The following is a 17,264-nucleotide window of genomic DNA, read 5'->3' as shown; positions in this document are numbered from 1 at the left end:
TAGAATTTGGTGCTTTTGTAAAGGCGCAAACATCTGTTTCTGGCCTAATTAAGTGCCTCTGGCTGGATTAGCGGGAATAATGAGAGAAATACTAAAAGGTGAGCTCATATTGATGAACGAAGATCTAAGCTACAGATATTTCATAGACCAAAAGCTACAAGGTCAACTATGTTATTTATAAAAATATGTGGATGTACTTTTAAAATGAGCATGAGAAACTAATAATGTCTTGTAGAAATAAGAATCCCAAACCGCTTTCACTTCTAAGTTACAACCTTGTTCAACTAAATATATGTTAATTCATTGTCATTTATGAGATGGAGGAGGTACCAAAAACAAACAAATAAACAAACCAAAAAAACAAAAAGCAAAATCCCTTTAATTACAGCATAAGGAATACCGTATCCAAGAATATACTCCCCCCCTCATTCCATATGCAAAATACTTCTTAGACATTTTTCTGCTATTCCAGAAGAATGTTTCAATGACTCTCATTCCTTAATAACTTCTCCTTTGTAGCATTTCACATACTTGTAGTCATCTACCTAATTATTTACAATCATTCAGTCCATGGCAATGTCTTCCCACTGATGCCTATCTCAGTGAGGGCTGGGACAGTGTCACTCACCACAGGGGCCCTGGTGCCCGACAAATAAGAGATACCAAATACATGTTTGTGGCTGTACTGTCAGGTCAAACTCTGGCTTATTCCCAGTGGTATGTAAACATTTGTCACACAAGAAAGCAGATGTTTGTTAGAAAAGCTAGTTTAGAAATATGCATCCGTACTATTTGCATTGACAAGCGGCATGACCCTCAAAGGCATGGAGGAGAGCTGACAAGAAAGGGACCCACTGGCTGGGCTGGTGGAACTCTGGGCTCAGCCTCTCGCCACCCTCCCTCCCCCTTCCGCAGGCTTCTCCATTTACATGTAAGAGTTTACTGCCCAGCCTCCTGGTGTTTTTTTCTGTTTGTTCCAAAATAAAAATAGCATTTCAGGTAATTTTTTCTAGCACATGACTAAAATGGCATATTCTTGGGATGGAAATGTATTTTTCCAGTGGTAAGGAAAAAGGCCATTTGAAACTGCTACTACCACGGCTAAGCTTCGACTCGGGAGGCGACACTGTTCTCAGAAATCAGTGCTAGGAGGTTCCAAGTGCGCCCCTCATTTCTCCACACTGCTGGCTCTCCCAGAGCCTAGGAGGAAGAAAGATCCATTCTGAGAACGGCCATCCTACTCTCCAAGGCTGCTAGACTGAAGTCCTTAAGAGAAGGAAGGCTCTTGGTTTTAGGCAAAATGCAACAGAAGGAAATAAAATTTCTCTATTAAATTATTTCCATGATTTCAATGAAAGAACATTCTTGGAAAAGTCCCTGCACTACAAACTGTTGTCATGGCCTCAGATTACCAACCATGCATCATCTTTTCAGGGCGATGATAACAGTACTGCTACCAAGGTGTACATGAGTTATACACTTGTCATTTACAAGATTTTTTTTTCTAAAGAATATGTATCCAGTGTCTTCTTACCAGGCATCCACATGTGAGGGTTTAGGATACAAATTCTAGGATATATTTCCAGAAGTGGATCCCATGCTAAAATCCGTCTGCCTTTCAGGCCTCCATGCTACTCAACACAGTACACTCAGTGGTTAAGAGAGAAGGTTCAGGAGTCTGACTGCTTGGGATATAACCCAGTTCCCTCACATTTGAGCTATGTAACCTTGGCCAGTTGCTAGCTTCTAAAAGGCCAAGTTTCCTCATCTGTAACATTATAAAAGGAATGCCTATTTCATAGGGCTGTTGTTAGTTTCAACGAGTTACTAGATGTACAGTGCGTAACACAGTGCCCAGCACATAGAAGATACACTCAATAAAAATTAGCTGTTATATTGTGGCTCTGGTTGTTGTGACGATGGGGATGATGATGATGATGATGATGACGATGATGCTGCTGCGGCTGACAGCATTCCTCCACCGTAGCCTTGACCTCAGGGTCGGAACATACCAACTCCTCTGGAGGGCACACTAAGCACTTTTCCACCCGCCACAGGTTCAGCCTCAGGTGGGTCGTTAGCCCCACATCCCCCCCGTCTTTCCCCTCACTCTCAGCTGCCCTGCCTCCTGCCTCCTGCCTCCTGCCGCTCCGATCTGGAACTGGGATGGCCTTGGAGGGAGAAAGGCCTGCTGGACAAATGAGCAGCAATTCTTCCTTGTCTTTCTCATGGAAGCAAAACCATAAAACTGGGTTGATTCAAGAAAGCAGCACTGCAATGATTTTACCTAAAGCTAGTAACAGGCAAACCGGCCAGCAGGTGCCTAGACACTCCTTTCTCTTCTACCTCAGGTGTTACCTTTGCCTGGGGATCTGGGTTGGGGTAAACTCACTGGGCTCGGCACAGCACGGCGTTCCTTTCTCAGTATGCAGAAGAAAGAGCTTAGGAGGAGGCAGCTATGGATAAAATAAGGTGGGGTGCACGCCACGCACACAGCAGCATAAATCATTTTACAACAGGGCAGGAAACTCCTTCAACCTCTTTTGAGAGCTCTGCTATAATTTGCCTTTTCAGTCGACAGGGATTACCAGTTCCCTCCCTTCTTGGCAGTAGCAAGAATGCCAGAAGCTGGCAGGCTTCCAAGGCAGTTTCATGTCCCACAAATAGAACTAATACTTGTGAATGTGAAAATTCCTCCAAGTCACTCCTGGTAGGGATCATATCATGCCCACCTCTTGACTCCTGAGTAAGCGCCAGGCTGCAGAAGGCTTTTAAGCAAAGCTGCAGAGGGCCCAGGGACGCAGAATGAATTGCACCCGCCTTTTCAGAAGAAAGCCCAGCTCTTTCCTGCCCACACATACGCTCTGACTTACAGTTGCTTACTTGAAAACTGTACATCATTTGATTGAAAACAACGACAACAACAACTAGGTAGGTAGCACATAGGCAATGAATGAGGCTGGGAAAATTCCTTGGATACAGTCAGAAAGCATGTTCCAACCACGTCCCTTCCCTGGGGTTTATTAGTTACTGATTAAAATGATAAACTGCAAGCCAATAAGTTCTCTTGCCCCAACTCTCTGACATTTGTTCTAGAATTATTTATTTTGGAATTTTTTCCATGCCCTTCCACAAGGCTGGCAGGTAGTAACTGCTTTCACCTGATCCCTCTGTGCTTTATTGGAGAAATGAGGCCCTTACCCTGACTTTGCTGATGGGGTGTCGGAAGCACTTGTTGTCCCCCGTCTCGCTGAGCGTGATGGCATAGAACTGTCCCTTGTTGAGGTAGGTCATGGGGCCCTCCCCCTGCTTCTGACGGAGAGATTTGGTGGCTTCCAGGGTGTATTGAAATGTGCCACTGTGAACAGAAAACAAATAGTGGTCAGATTCATTCATTTGGACATTTCTGCCTTCTGGATCAATTTCACATCAATAGCATTTTGTATGAATATTAACCAACGTTTACTCCATTTCAGAGACAAAACACAGCACATGGCAAAAGAGATGAGACCATACCAAAGGTCACTGTTAGTACGCTGCACACAACATTTCTAATAGTGGCCCATAAACCAGATGGTTTAGAAGGGGAGGAAGTCCACAATGTGCCCTTCCACTTGTGCCAGGCGGAGCCGGGGGAGCCTCTGTTAGGTTTTAGTTGGTCCTTGGTAATGCCTGAACTTAAGAATCGCTAAAATTTGCCACTTTCATCCTAGCAACAAGCCAAGTATGTGAATGCTTTTGCTCAATTCATCCGTGTACCAACCTTCTTTTGTCTAACCAAGGTGTTGCAAATAGCTACACCCCACTTTAAAATATTTCAAAATGTAAAAGTCTAGAACTCATTCATTATTGAAATCTATATAGAATCAAGTTCCATAACAGGGAGTGTTTTTTGATTTGGGGGTTTTGTTTTTTAAGCCTGCAAAAGAACTCATGACAGGGTTACTGCTCTAAATCAGGAGCTTGCAAACAATGGTCTGTGGGCCAAAGCCAGCTAGCTGCCTGTTTTTTGTAAATAAAGTTTTACTGGAACACAGCTACACTTGTTTATTTATGTCTTATCTATGGTCGCTTTCGTGCTGCCACAGCAGGGTTGAGTAGCTGTGACAGAGACTGTGTAGTATGCCAAACCTAAAATACTTAGTATCTAGCCCATTACAGAAAAAAAGTTTGCAGATCCCTGCTCTTAATAATTTCCCTAATATTTTACAAATATAATTTAACTTATAAAATAAAAACACTGATTTTCCCAACTTTGAAGAATATACCCATTGTTTAAAATGAGCAACGGATATGAATCACAATCTTTTGATTTAAGATGCTCGTTCAGAATATTTATTTCTGCCACACTGCAGGAGGGCACACAGTGATGATCCAATTACAAATGATTTGTGTGTTTTCTGAGAATCATCAGAGGCGTTTCACTGGGTCTATCTATTTTTTTTGCTCTTTAATTTCAGTCTGTGAAAGGCTGTGTGCAAAAATGACTCAAGTTTGCCTCTTAAAGTGATCTGCTTACAAGATTACGGGGGACTCTTGCTTTCTATGTTGAATATTTCTGCAATGTTTGATGTTTTTTTAACTTTTATAATGAGAAAGAAATTTGAAGGGCAAAATAATATTCCTCTTACATGATAAAAATCTTAGGCTTAAGCTGATAAACAAAGCAAATTCCAGAATATGTGTCTTAGAATAAGGTGGGAAATAAATCATTCAAGACAGAACCAATTCCACTGTCATTTTGCCTGGAAAAAGCAATTTCAAGATAACCCACTGAATCATAAAGTTTGAGACCTGGACAGGATATAAGGAATCACCTAGACCAGGAGCTTGCAACTTGTCTAGGGCACAGACTGCTTGAAAAACATGAAGAAAGCCATGAACCCTCTTCCCAGATAAAAGCATATATGAACACTAATGATTTTTAATATAATTTCAAGGGATTCACGTCCCCCAAGCTCATCCACAACACAAGATAAGAACCACTTTCCTCATTTCACAGCTGAGGAGAGACTGAGAAACTTGCTCACTCCTGGGGACAATGACAGCAGCAGAAAGAGACACCAGGTCACATGACTGGTGGGTCGTTGCTCTTTTCACTGGCCCGCTGGCTGGCTGCATGGTTATCTGGATTGACAGCATGCAAATTATACATGTATTTCCACGTTTTCGAAGGTGATTTGGAACTTTATCTTCTCTGCCTCTCCTCTACCCTTCACCACCACCGCACACCCAAATTCTGGCTGGGAGAATCTGGAGAGGATGACTGGGGAGCCTGAGGCTGGAGCAAGTCCCTGAAGGAGCAGGAAGACTTCAAGCAGAAACAGAGAGAGGAGAAGAGGGCCATACACGTAAAAGTAAAGGGCCAAGAAATACAGTGCGGGACAAGGTTTACAGTAAAAAGGGACCAGCACATCGAGGGCCCCAACTACCTTCATAAGGAATTTGTGTCTTATTCTGTCTGAAATGGTGAAATCAATGATAAGTTTTGTAAATGGGATGGATTAATTCATCCTTGCCATTCTCTCCTGTCTACAGGCATGATCACGACCAAGGACTTTGAATATGTGGCCCCTCTACCTAGAATGTTCTTAATCCTCCTTCTTTCCCTGGAAAACTCCTGATAATCCATCAAGACCCAGCTCAAATGCTACTTCTTGTAAAGCTTTCCTCTGGCTCCATCCCACTCACACCCCCACACATACCCAGGCCTGCAGGTCATCTCAGCTGTCTATTTATGTATCTCCGTAGCAGGACTCATCATTTTGCAAATGTATTGCAATTTGTATGACATCACACAGGTCTCCTGCAAAAGTCTATGTGCCTCTTTTAAGGACAGATTATAACTTATCCTCAATCCCTATCTCATTGCTGGAAGATGGAAGGCACCAAAGTCTGTGATAGCTAGTAGGAAGAAATGTCCAAAGTGGAACGGAAGGGAAAAGAAAGTGCTGGCAGGGCAACCTGTTATGTTGCAACAGCTCAGGAGCATACGCACCAGAGTAAATTGGAAGAGACAGGACAGGTAGAATAGGACATTCAGCACTTGGCAAATGCCATGAACGTGTAGCAGGAAGGCAAGCACCTTGCACCTCTGGAGTGTGTGGCTGGGAGGATGGCATCATTAGGCACAACAAGAAGTAAAAGTGGAAGAACAGACGTGAAAGAACTGAAGAAGGAAGGAAAGAAGAGGAAAAGACATGTGCATGCTGTGCTGGAGGCCCAAGTGTCTGAGGTTTAGAGGAACACCTAAGAAGGGATGTCTAGCAGCAAAAGGACAAAGGAAGAGTACAGGTAGGTCTCAGAAAATTGATCAAGACTGGAAATAGTAATTTAGAAGTCATTGTGTAGAGAAAAGAATTTTCTTTTAAAGGTGTAAAAGTATAACTTGACGATACATTTAAACAGTTATCAGTTCATCAGTTTCTAGGGGCATCTCCTGTAACCTACCTTGATGTCTGGTCATACATGTACTCCTCAGCCCCAACTGAAGCACTCCGAAATTTCTGCAAAATTTAAAAGTCATCAAAATTAAAACAAATAGGTGAGTCATTATGCAGAAAAAAAAAAAAGTGACAAATGTATCCAAACTGTTTTATCCTCATTTTAGAAAGGAAAATTATACATTTTTTTGGTATTATGTTTTCAACTATAGTGAAAATAGTTACCATTTGTGTATAGAACTTGCATACCACCTGCACACTGAGAATTACATTCAACAGAAAATGCATTTGTGCTTTTATTCACACGTCCACATTGACATGTCCACAGGTGTTCCTAAATTGTCTCTAGGTACTGGAAACTGTTTCCTCAAACATGTAAACATCTCTTCCATTTTCTTATCTCTAACACTTATTCCAAAAGCCACAAATTCTGAGTTAACGGAATACTCATTACAGAGAAGCCACATAGCGTATCATAAAGCAGTATTTAGAGTTTTGGGAGCATAGTTTTTGGAGCAAGACTGTCTAGAGTCAAGTTCTAGGGTCAAGTTCTAGCTCTTTTACCTGCTGCCTATGTAGACTGAGGCAAGTGCCATATTTTCTTCAGCTGTAAAATGCCTACTTATAGTGATGAGAAGAATTAAATACATTAGCAGAGATAAAGTACTACAAAGAGTTCCTGGAACGTGGTGAGCTCTATCTATGTGTATTAAATTCTGTTCTATACTCAGGCAAAATTGTGAAACTGAAGTTCACACTGACATTTTTTTCTTCCAACAACAACAACAAAAATTCTGTTCTATAGTAATCACTTGATCGTATTCAATGTCCTTCTCTAAGATCTTCATTATCACAACAGTGTTAAAAGTAATTTTGCGGAGGGAAATTCTAAGTCTTAGTATTACATGTGAAAAGGCTTGGGTCCACAGACATTCAGTTGTTGTATGTTTAGTGCAAGTGGGATGTACTTTGCTACATTTTAGAACCTTCTCAAAAGTAGATGCACCAAAAGCCCTAACTCTTGATCCTAAAGTGAATATAATAGAATATTGACGAAAAAGCACTTGGTGGACCACACAGATCTGGACCTTCCACTGTGGCCTTTTTTCCAGTGTCTCTTTCTAAGAAACAACCATCTTGCCTTTCATTTCTCTGCCATAAACTTCCATTCTTTGACAAGTAATTCAAAGATTTCCTTCTCAGGAAAGGGTTACTCACAGCTATTTTCCAAATTTCCTTCACAATCTCTAACCACCATCACTTGAATGCAGTGTGCCCTTACATCACACTTTATATGTACATACATAGGATCTTTCTTTTTATCCAGTCTTATAAATTCCGTGGATCCGAGAAGACAGTTTGCCCTTCAAAGTTTACCCAAACGCAGCCCAGGGGCATTTGACAAATATTTGTTAACTAGTTTATTAATCATGACAGAGACTCAAAGATACAGATTTGTGTTTCTTTTGCAATCAGTCAACCAATCAACAAGGCATTAAATGGAAATATCCTGGGGCTTCAGCATCTGACTGGTGCCAAGAGACATAGAGAAAATATATAAGGCACTTCCTTTGCCTCAAAGATATAAAAATTGGTTGAGGAGGTGAGTAAATTCATACGAAAAATGACAACAACAAAAGAAACTGAAATACAGCAAATGACTAGATATGAAGGTCTATGTTAAAGCATTCATCCATTCATTCATTTATTCAGGTGTCCTGACTGGAAAAGTACAGAATGAACATTACCAGGAAAGGAAGATCAGCAAAATTCTGGAAAGATTTTATGGCTATTGTGAACTTTGCTTTGACAAAGTTTGCTTTGACAAATATATTCTTAATATATTTAAGAATTAGGAAATTTTGGAGTAGGAAGGTAGCATGATGAAAAGAGCATTTAAGGAAGTGACTCCAAGACAGAGAAGATGCATTTCCAAGGTCTTCTTTGAAGGAATATGTGGTAACCCGTAACAACACATGGTGAACCAGTATTAATAAGCTTGGCCCTGAATGAGTTCCTTGTCCATGCCATAGACTCTGCAGCCTGAGGACAGGCTTCCTTACTAAAACATCTTGGACTGATAAATTCTAGGGTTCTAATTTCCCAGGGGATGTAAGAAGATGTGATATACTACAACTCTTCAGACTCAAAGAGACTGTCAACTCTGGGCTAACAAATAAAAACTCTTAATCCAATAATATGAGCATGTAAACAAGAACTATGAAAAAATTAAAATAGTTCATATATTACTGACATGGATATTACTTTTTCCTAGTTTAAACATTTATCCTTAATTCTATTACATTATCTTTATAATTAAAAAAAAATTAAATGTATAGTCTACCTGGAAAACATCACAATCCTTTATGATGGCTCTAAATGATTGTTGATATGGCCAAAGGGAGAGAGGCCTTTAAAAAAATATATATATATATATATTTATCCTACAGTAAAACTGTAGCCTACCCTCACCCTTGGCATTTGCACTGTTCTGTACAAGGCTGCTTGTTTTTTTTGTTGTTGTCAAAGTCTAATAAACAGGAGAGACTGTCATGCTTATGCATGAAATAGAATTTAGTCAAAAAAAAAAAAAAAAAGAGAATTAGAACCAAAACACTCAGGCCATTCTGACTACAATTACCAAGTTTCCACAACTGTTTGGGAACATTTTAATATAATTTGAAGGATGCCAAAAGGGAGGCAGACAGCCAACATCACCATACCTTGCTGTGATTCGATGCAGTGCATCTATACATTTCTTAATCATTTGGCCTGAGAAAACGGTAGTAAAGGAAGTATGGTAACATATATTTTCTAGATTATCCTTAAAGGACTTTAGACATCAAGGAATATTAGAATGTTATATTTAAAATTTGAATATTAGAATTCTAGTTTTTTCCTTGGGTGGGAGGAAAGAGACATCTGCTAAGAATCTACTACAAAAAGACAACGATTCTTTACCAGTGGTAAAATCAGATATAGCTAAATAATTCCATGTCTTTGATCAGCCACCAATTTTTTAGGTCTTATGATTCATTTATTCATTCATCCACTCTTTCAATAAATATTTGCTGAACATCTACTTTGCATCAGACACCGTGCTAGGTGCTATGGATACCATAGTGAACAAAAAGAGAAGCAGTTCCTGCTGTCATGAAGCTTCCGATCTAGTAGATGAAAAATATTAGTCAAATAATCATTAATTTAAAAATTTACAAACTGTGTGCAAGCACTCTAAGGAAGAGCAACAGAGTTCTAGGGGAGCACATCACCACCAAGAAAGTAAAAATCAGTCCCACTGACAATCAGCCTTGATGGTTCTAACAGAATGTACTGCTTCCAATAGCACACAGACAAGGCCAATAGAAGATAAGCAATGCTCCCAACAGACCCCCAGAAGACAACAACACAGCTACAAAAGTGAGTGACATCCCCCCTTCTGCGGGATTGATGCTTTCTTGGCAAAGATATCCTCAGCCCTGCTTTGTTCATCCCATCTCCTGAACAATGACGACTGAGGTACCCAGTTTCTAGACTGCCCCAACGTCTTGACATACGAAATCCAGAGCTGGTTGTCACTTCCATGATCCCTTCTTAGACTCATCCAGAACAAGCCCAAACACTATCAAAGGTTCCTCCCAACTCTCTCTTACTGAGTTGTCCCTAAGGGTCCCCTGCAGAAGCAGGCTAAATAAATGTAACTTTGACTACAGATGTGTTCATGGTAGTCTTTGGCTGGTGGACTTAGATACAAAGAAAACTGACTTTACTAGGAACTGAAAGGAGAGGACAGGGAAGGCTTCCTTGAGGAAGTCACACAGGAGGAAGGGTGTGGAAGGTAGTAAAGAATATTCTAGAATAGCATTGTCCAATAGAACTTTATACAAAGATAGAAGTGTTCTATATCTTCACTAATATGGTAGCCACTAGCCACATGTATCTTTTGAGCACTTAAAATGGAGATAGTGGGACTGAGGAATTGAATTTTTAATTTTATTCAATTTTAATAGCCACATGTGGCTAGTGATTGCAGTATTACACAGCACAGTTCTAAAACATGGAGTAGCAGGCACATGGGTCCTGAGGCAGGAGGGAGCATATCAGGTTCACAGAACTGAATGATGCTCAGAGCAGAGAGCACCAGGGGGAAAGATGTGCAAGACGAGGTGGGAAAGGCAGAGGAGAAACAGAATGTGCAAGGCCTTGTAAAACCGTTAAAGATTTATATTTTTATTTTTTTAATTAATTTATTTTATTTTATTTATTTATTTTTTATTTATGGCTGTGTTGGGTCTTCGTTTCTGTGCGAGGGCTTTCTCTAGTTGCGGAAAGTGGGGGCCGCTCTTCATCGCGGTGCGCGGGCCTCTCACTATCGCGGCCTCTCTTGTTGCGGAGCACAGGCTCCAGACGCGCAGGCTCAGTAATTGTGGCTCACGGGCCTAGTTGCTCCTCAGCATGTGGGATCTTCCCAGACCAGGGCTCGAACCCGTGTCCCCTGCATTGGCAGGCAGATTCTCAACCACTGCGCCACCAGGGAAGCCCACCATTAAAGATTTAGATCTTAATCCTAAAAACAATGGGATTTCAGTGAGAGGGTGTCATGATCAGATTAGCATTTTGAAAAGACCATCCCAGGTACACTGTACAAAAGTGGACAGTATTATAGGCCTTATAAACCCGTTAAAGATCTAGATCTTAATCCTAAAAACAACAGGATTTCAGTGAGAGGGTGTCATGATCAGATTAGCATTCTGAAAAGACCATCCCAGGTACAGTGTACAAAAGTGGACAGTATTATAGGCCAGAGATAATGATAGCTTGGGTCAGTATGGTGGAAGTAGAATGGAGATAAATGATTTCAGAGAGATTTAAGAAAGTGAAGTTGATAGAACTGATAATGACTTAGATGGGGATTATCGGAGAGCAAAGTATCAAGAAAAAAATCCTCGTTGCTTGAGAAACCAGAAGGACGGGGGTGCCACTCCACTAGAGCAGAGAACATGAGGGAAGATTATAAGTCAGATTTTGAGCAGGTGGAGAGTCAAATAGGCAGTTGAACATAAAGGTCTGGAGCTCAGAGAGGAGAACTGGGCTGGAGAAAAAAAATGTGAAAAGTATTCAGGACATAGATGATAACTGAAGCTGCGGACATAAAGCTAAGAGCATTTTCAAGAGACAACAGTGATCAAAGCATCAAATGGTGCTGCAAAGTAACAGCTTTAACAGAACGGGGATTTCCAGAGCCGTTCTATTCAAGAGCTGGGTAGATGGCCCCTAGGAACCTAATAATAGGCCATCCAATCTCGTAAAATTTGACTATGTATAGAGAAACCTAAATCCTTCCCAAGTATAAAATGTGTATGCTAAGGATTTTCCAAAAGTTTGCTTGGTGCAAAAACAAACTAATAAAACAATAGAAGTTTCAGTGGTACCATATGCACTATATCATGCATTTAAAACAAAAATAACAAAATTGGTTGCACTAATCAAAAGTGAAGCCATGTTCCATTTCAGTACTTGAATCAACATTTTTAAGATTTTATTCTTTAAGTTTGTGGTGGGAAATGAACTATCAGTTAAAAATTAGTCACGTTGGACAGGGTTTAGATCCAGGGTAACTTCCAGTATCAGTCTACAGATGAATATAACATCAATGGATATAACCATCATATGTCTGTTGGGTATAACAAATAATAATTCTTTGATTTTATTTCAGGATTCTCTGCAAACTATGTTAATTTGACAAATAACATACCAGGGACTAAATAATGAAATACATGGTAGAGATATCTGGTGCTCACTCATAAATCATTCTCATTCCTGAGCACATGGGAGGACTAAATGGGAAAACTAGACTTCTCAGCCCTCTTGCAGTTAGTTAAGACCATGTGACTGGTTCTAGCCAATGAAATGTGAACAGGGGTAACAGCATCACTTCCAGGTCAAAGTATTTACAACTCAATGTGCCGTCTCCATGGTCTCTCTTCCCCAGCTGGAATGACCCTGAAGCCACATATAGAGATGGTAATGTCACAAGATGGAGGGAACCTGGATTCCTGATCAAAGGACAGGTCTGCAGACATCTATCAAGATTATTATTAGCAAGAAATAAACATTTAGTGTATCAAATCACTGAGATCTGGTGTTCCTTCATTCATACAGTTAGACTTATGTTAACTGACTTATACAAAATTGTAGTATAGAATAGCAAGTTCTTTCTTCTACTTTGATTCTTATGATGACAATACATATGATTTTTCTATAAAAACTCTTTCTTGCATCTCTCAAGGTTTACATGTTTCCTAAAAACATTCTAGGTGTTAATACTACCCTGTTTTATATTTATCAACTATACTCTTTGCTTATTAGCTGTGTGACCTTTGGCACGTTCATAACCTCTCTGAATCTCTGTTTTTTCATCTGTAAAGTGGGAAGAGTAATACCTTCCTTGCAGAATTGTGGTACAGTAAATATTAGAAATAAAGTGTGTAAGCCACAGTGCCTGTCACACAGTAGTACTCAATAAATAGCAGCTATATAGATAGCAAACTTCCAGAGTGCAGAAACAAAGACACACCTCCTGCCCTCTACTCCCACGTCTAGCACAATGCCTAACACCCAGTATAAACAAATATTTACCAAATGTTACTACGAAGAGGATACAGAATAAAATATAAACCAAATTAGCTAAAATAAATTCATTAAAGAACTTTTTAATGCTACTAGCCTCAGTTGAACCAAACTGCTCCCTTGCCTGGTATCACTATACACACACACACACACACACACACACACACACACAGAGAGAAGAAGCCATCTCTAATAGCAAATGAAACTTGCTAATTCAACAAGTAGTAGACATTTTAGTAGTTTGCTTAAAGGAAGTGCTAGGTTTTAGACAAATTTTCCTTAGTGAAATTTACTTGGTGAAATCACTCTGAGCTCACCTGATCTTATAACCAGTTGACAGTGCCATGGCTAAAGATCATGATAGATCATTCCATTTAATTTACATCAGATTGAAATAGAATATGCAATGTAAACACTGATTTCCAAGACTAGGAGAGCAGCTAAACCAAACTCGGTGGAAATAATTTTCACATTTAGTTTCTGGTCAGTTGCTTTCTCATCCACTTCAACATAAAACCCCCAATACAATTGCTTCCTTTCATAAGCCTCTTTACCTACCACACAAACACAACTCATAACACACATCCTCCAAATAGCATGATGGTTCCGTTGACATTGGACCACATCCACGGACTCTTCTGTGACTAATGGAATATTTCTGCACTGTGTGAGAAAAACATCAGTAGCAACCCTTTAGTGAAAAAGTATGCACCTCACATTCCTATGTGGAATGATTTGCTTTTCCCTACAGAAGCACCCCTGACTGCTTGAGGGCAAATCAAATATTCAACAATACCCAAAACCCTACGAGATCCCTTGCTCAGTTTGAAAAAAAAAAAAAAAGAAGCAGCAGCAACAGGTTGTTGACTATTTTAAGCCACACAGGAAGCTAAAGAAGCAAACGTGAAGATAATATTTTTATTACAAGGACATTGAAGGTTTGATATAAAGCTACCAGAACCCCAGAAATACGGAAGCCTGGTAAGGGCAGGGGGTTTATTGTGTCTCACTTTGCTCATTCCCCAGTTTCATAGAATACAGCAGGCATTCAGGAATGACAGGCCAGGAAAAGAAGGGCTGCTAGTATGACTTATCTACTGGGAGGCCCTCCCAACGCTGCAGAGAGCTGGTTCCTTTCGTTCCTCTTATTCTCATATGAAAGATGAGAAATAGCTAATGACGTAGACAAAGAACCCTCATTTAAAAAAACAAACACATTTAAGCAAGGCACTATGTTCAGTTATGGAACTCCTAAGAACTGGAAGGTCCCACAGTGTCTCTGAGTGTAGAGGTAACGGCTAAGGACATTGGCCCTGGAGCCCGACAGCTTGTGGCAAGTCCCATCTCTGCCACTTACTACGGTGCGACCATGGGTGTTCTTATGCTTTCTGTGCCTTGGTATCCTCATCTGGAAAACACGGATGACAATAATAGTACCTCGTAGGGTTCTTGTGAGGATTAAATGAGTATATATCACTTAGAATGATGCCCAGCACAAAGTAAGTGCTCATCAAATGCTTATTATTTTAAAATATGATTATTTAGGGTTACAATTTCAGCCTCAGATGGCTGAATTTTGTCCCATTGGCAACTAAATGGGTATCAGGCTGCAAGTATTTGGTATACTGCCACCACAGTCACTCCTCTTTAAGAAATAAGAAACCACAAGTTTTCTCCTTCGGCCATTGTCTTTTATTGACCCAGGTGGACTGCAAAATGAGATGTCAGTGGCCATCGACTCAAATGTAAAGGCACTGCTCCTAAATGTTGAAGCAGCTGACCTGAACTAAAGACAAGAAAAAATGCATTACATATTCTGGGTCAAAAATTGGAGAGGTGATCTACAATTATATCAGCAACTGTTGTTCTACAAAGATCCCAAGGCAATTAAATGGAAAGAATATTGTCTTTTCAACAAATGGTGCTGGAACACTGGATATCAATGTGGGAAAAAAATGGGACTCAACCCTTCTCTAATATCAGATATAAAAATTATCTCAAAGTGGATCATAAACCTACATGTAAGAGGTAAAACTATTAAATGTCTAGAAAAAAAACAAGAGAAATCTTTGTGACATTAGGTTAGGTCAAGACTTCTTAAACTGTACATCAAAAGCATAAACTCTAAGAGGAAAATATTGATTAACTGGACTTCATCAAGATTAAATATTGTTGCTGTTTGAAAAACATAGTTAAGAAAATAACGCGGCTATCAAACTGCAAAACGTATAACTGATAAAGGGCTACACTATTTAAGGATCTCTTACAACTTAACAAAAGGAAGACAAATAACCCAATTTTAAAATTGAGCAAATTATTTGAACAGACATTTCACAAAAGAAGTTATAGGAATGGTCAAATAAACACACGGAATAATATTCAACATCACTAGACACCAGAGAAATGCAATTTTAAACCACAATGAGACACAATCACATACGCACTAAAACAACTACAGTTAAAAAGATGGACAATATCAAGTTTGGGCTAGGATATGGAAAAGGGGAACCCTCATGCATTGCTGGTGGGAATGAAAATGTTCCAGCCACCTTGAAACAATGTCAGCAGTGTTTCACATACATTTACCACATGACCCAGCAAGTGCAGTCCTAGGTATTTACACGAGACAAATGAAAGCATATGTCCACAGCAGCATTATTCATAATCGCCAAAACCTAGAAGCCAAAACCTAGAAGCGACCAAATGTGCACAACTGGTGAATAAATTGTGATACATGCTTACCATGGATTACTACTCAGCAATTTAAGAAACAAATGATTAATACAAGCAATAACATAGATGAATCTCAGAAAGATGATGCTAAATGAAAGAAGACAACATACAAGACTCTATACTCTACCATTCCATTTATATGAAATTTTAGAAAAAGCAAAACTATAGCGACAGAAGGCAGATTAGTGTCTGCCACGAGCAAGAGGAGAGGGGAGGGCTTCAAATTTAAACTTTTAGGATGAGGAAACTTTCCACTGATTCTGGTGTTGGTTACATAATTGTAAACAATTACCAAAATTTTCAGACTGTGCCCTTAAAACGTGTGAATTTAAAACAAACAAGCAAGCAAAGATCATCGCTTCTGTAAGTTCTTTGGGCACACGAGAAGAATACATATAATCTATTTGTAAGGTACAAAGTACACACACATGTACACACTTGATTATTGATAATACCAATTCTTTCTTGAGTATTCAATCAGACCAGGTCTTTAAAGAGTTATATTGTTTTAAAAAATGATGGACAGGCCACATCTTTGGCTGCCATTTGGAAAGTTACAAACTAGAAGAAGTCAAAGTGAAAACTTTACAAAGTAGGAAATTTCCATGCAAACAGCCCTTTGTTCTTCAAAAACATTTAATTTTAAGACTAAAACTAAAACCAGTCAAGGAATCTGTCATCTAAGAGGCAGGAAAACGGAAATATTCCTCCACACACCTAGGCCAATGGTCTAATAAAACCCGTTTATGAAGAAAGATGCAGACATGTTTAAAAAAAAAAAAACAAACAAAACCTTAAACTCACAGTTGAATTCACTCATCCCACTTAAAAAGCAAACAGAGAAAACAAGTTGGGTGGTTTTGGGTTTCAGTTCCAGCTGCTGATGTAAGAGCCAGGGACTCACCTCTGTGTTTCCGTCTTTGAAGCTCTCGCTGTAGGTACTGTCCGGGGTGCTGCGCTGATCATCCTTGAGGTAGGCGCTATGGCTGGCCACGGACGGCACGCCATACTGAGTCTGCTCAAAGATAACCACGCGTTGTTCCTCACCATCTCCCCGGGGATAGTGCACAGGTGGGGCCGTGAAAACCGGTGTGAAATCTTCGGCCTTCACCACTGTGATTCCCGCCATGGGGACGACGGCTGGGCTCTCAGAGACGTTCGTGCTATACTGTTCCCGTTTTGAATTCTCCAGGTGGTCTTGATTTAGGGAAAGGTTCACTGGAACAGTCTTTAGGACCTGCACTCGGTTTTCTCCTCCACTCAAACTACTCTGGGCTCCACTGGTGCCAAGACAGTTTCTGTGTGTTTAAACCCACACCCCGCAACAGAACAGAATTAGAAACATCACCCTTCTGCAACTCCTAATAACTGATGTAAGCAAGAATCAGGGGATGCTAATGCATTAGGGGGAAAGCTGATGGCAAACTTTACAATGGAATGCAACGAATCTTTGTATCA

The 17,264-nt window shown here is 40.0% G+C and overlaps 1 protein-coding gene across 6 annotated transcripts in view; it reads right to left on the bottom strand.

The window, feature by feature from the left end:
- GRHL2 (grainyhead like transcription factor 2) overlaps positions 1–17,264 on the bottom strand; it is a 158,946-nt gene that overhangs the window by 83,029 nt on the left and 58,653 nt on the right. For all 6 annotated transcript variants that reach the window (XM_061171587.1, XM_061171585.1, XM_061171584.1 and 3 more), the window contains 3 exons: positions 16,711–17,104; positions 6,451–6,506; positions 3,202–3,358 (listed from right to left, as the gene is read on the bottom strand). In XM_061171587.1, coding sequence (XP_061027570.1) covers positions 3,202–3,358; positions 6,451–6,506; positions 16,711–17,104 — 607 coding nt within the window. The remainder of the gene's footprint in view (positions 1–3,201; positions 3,359–6,450; positions 6,507–16,710; positions 17,105–17,264) is intronic.

This window comes from Eubalaena glacialis, chromosome 17 (assembly GCF_028564815.1).
Source record: "Eubalaena glacialis isolate mEubGla1 chromosome 17, mEubGla1.1.hap2.+ XY, whole genome shotgun sequence".
NCBI classification, from domain to species: Eukaryota; Metazoa; Chordata; class Mammalia; order Artiodactyla; family Balaenidae; genus Eubalaena; species Eubalaena glacialis.
Note: the sequence above shows the minus strand (reverse complement) of the source record. Positions and strands in the feature narration are given on the sequence as shown.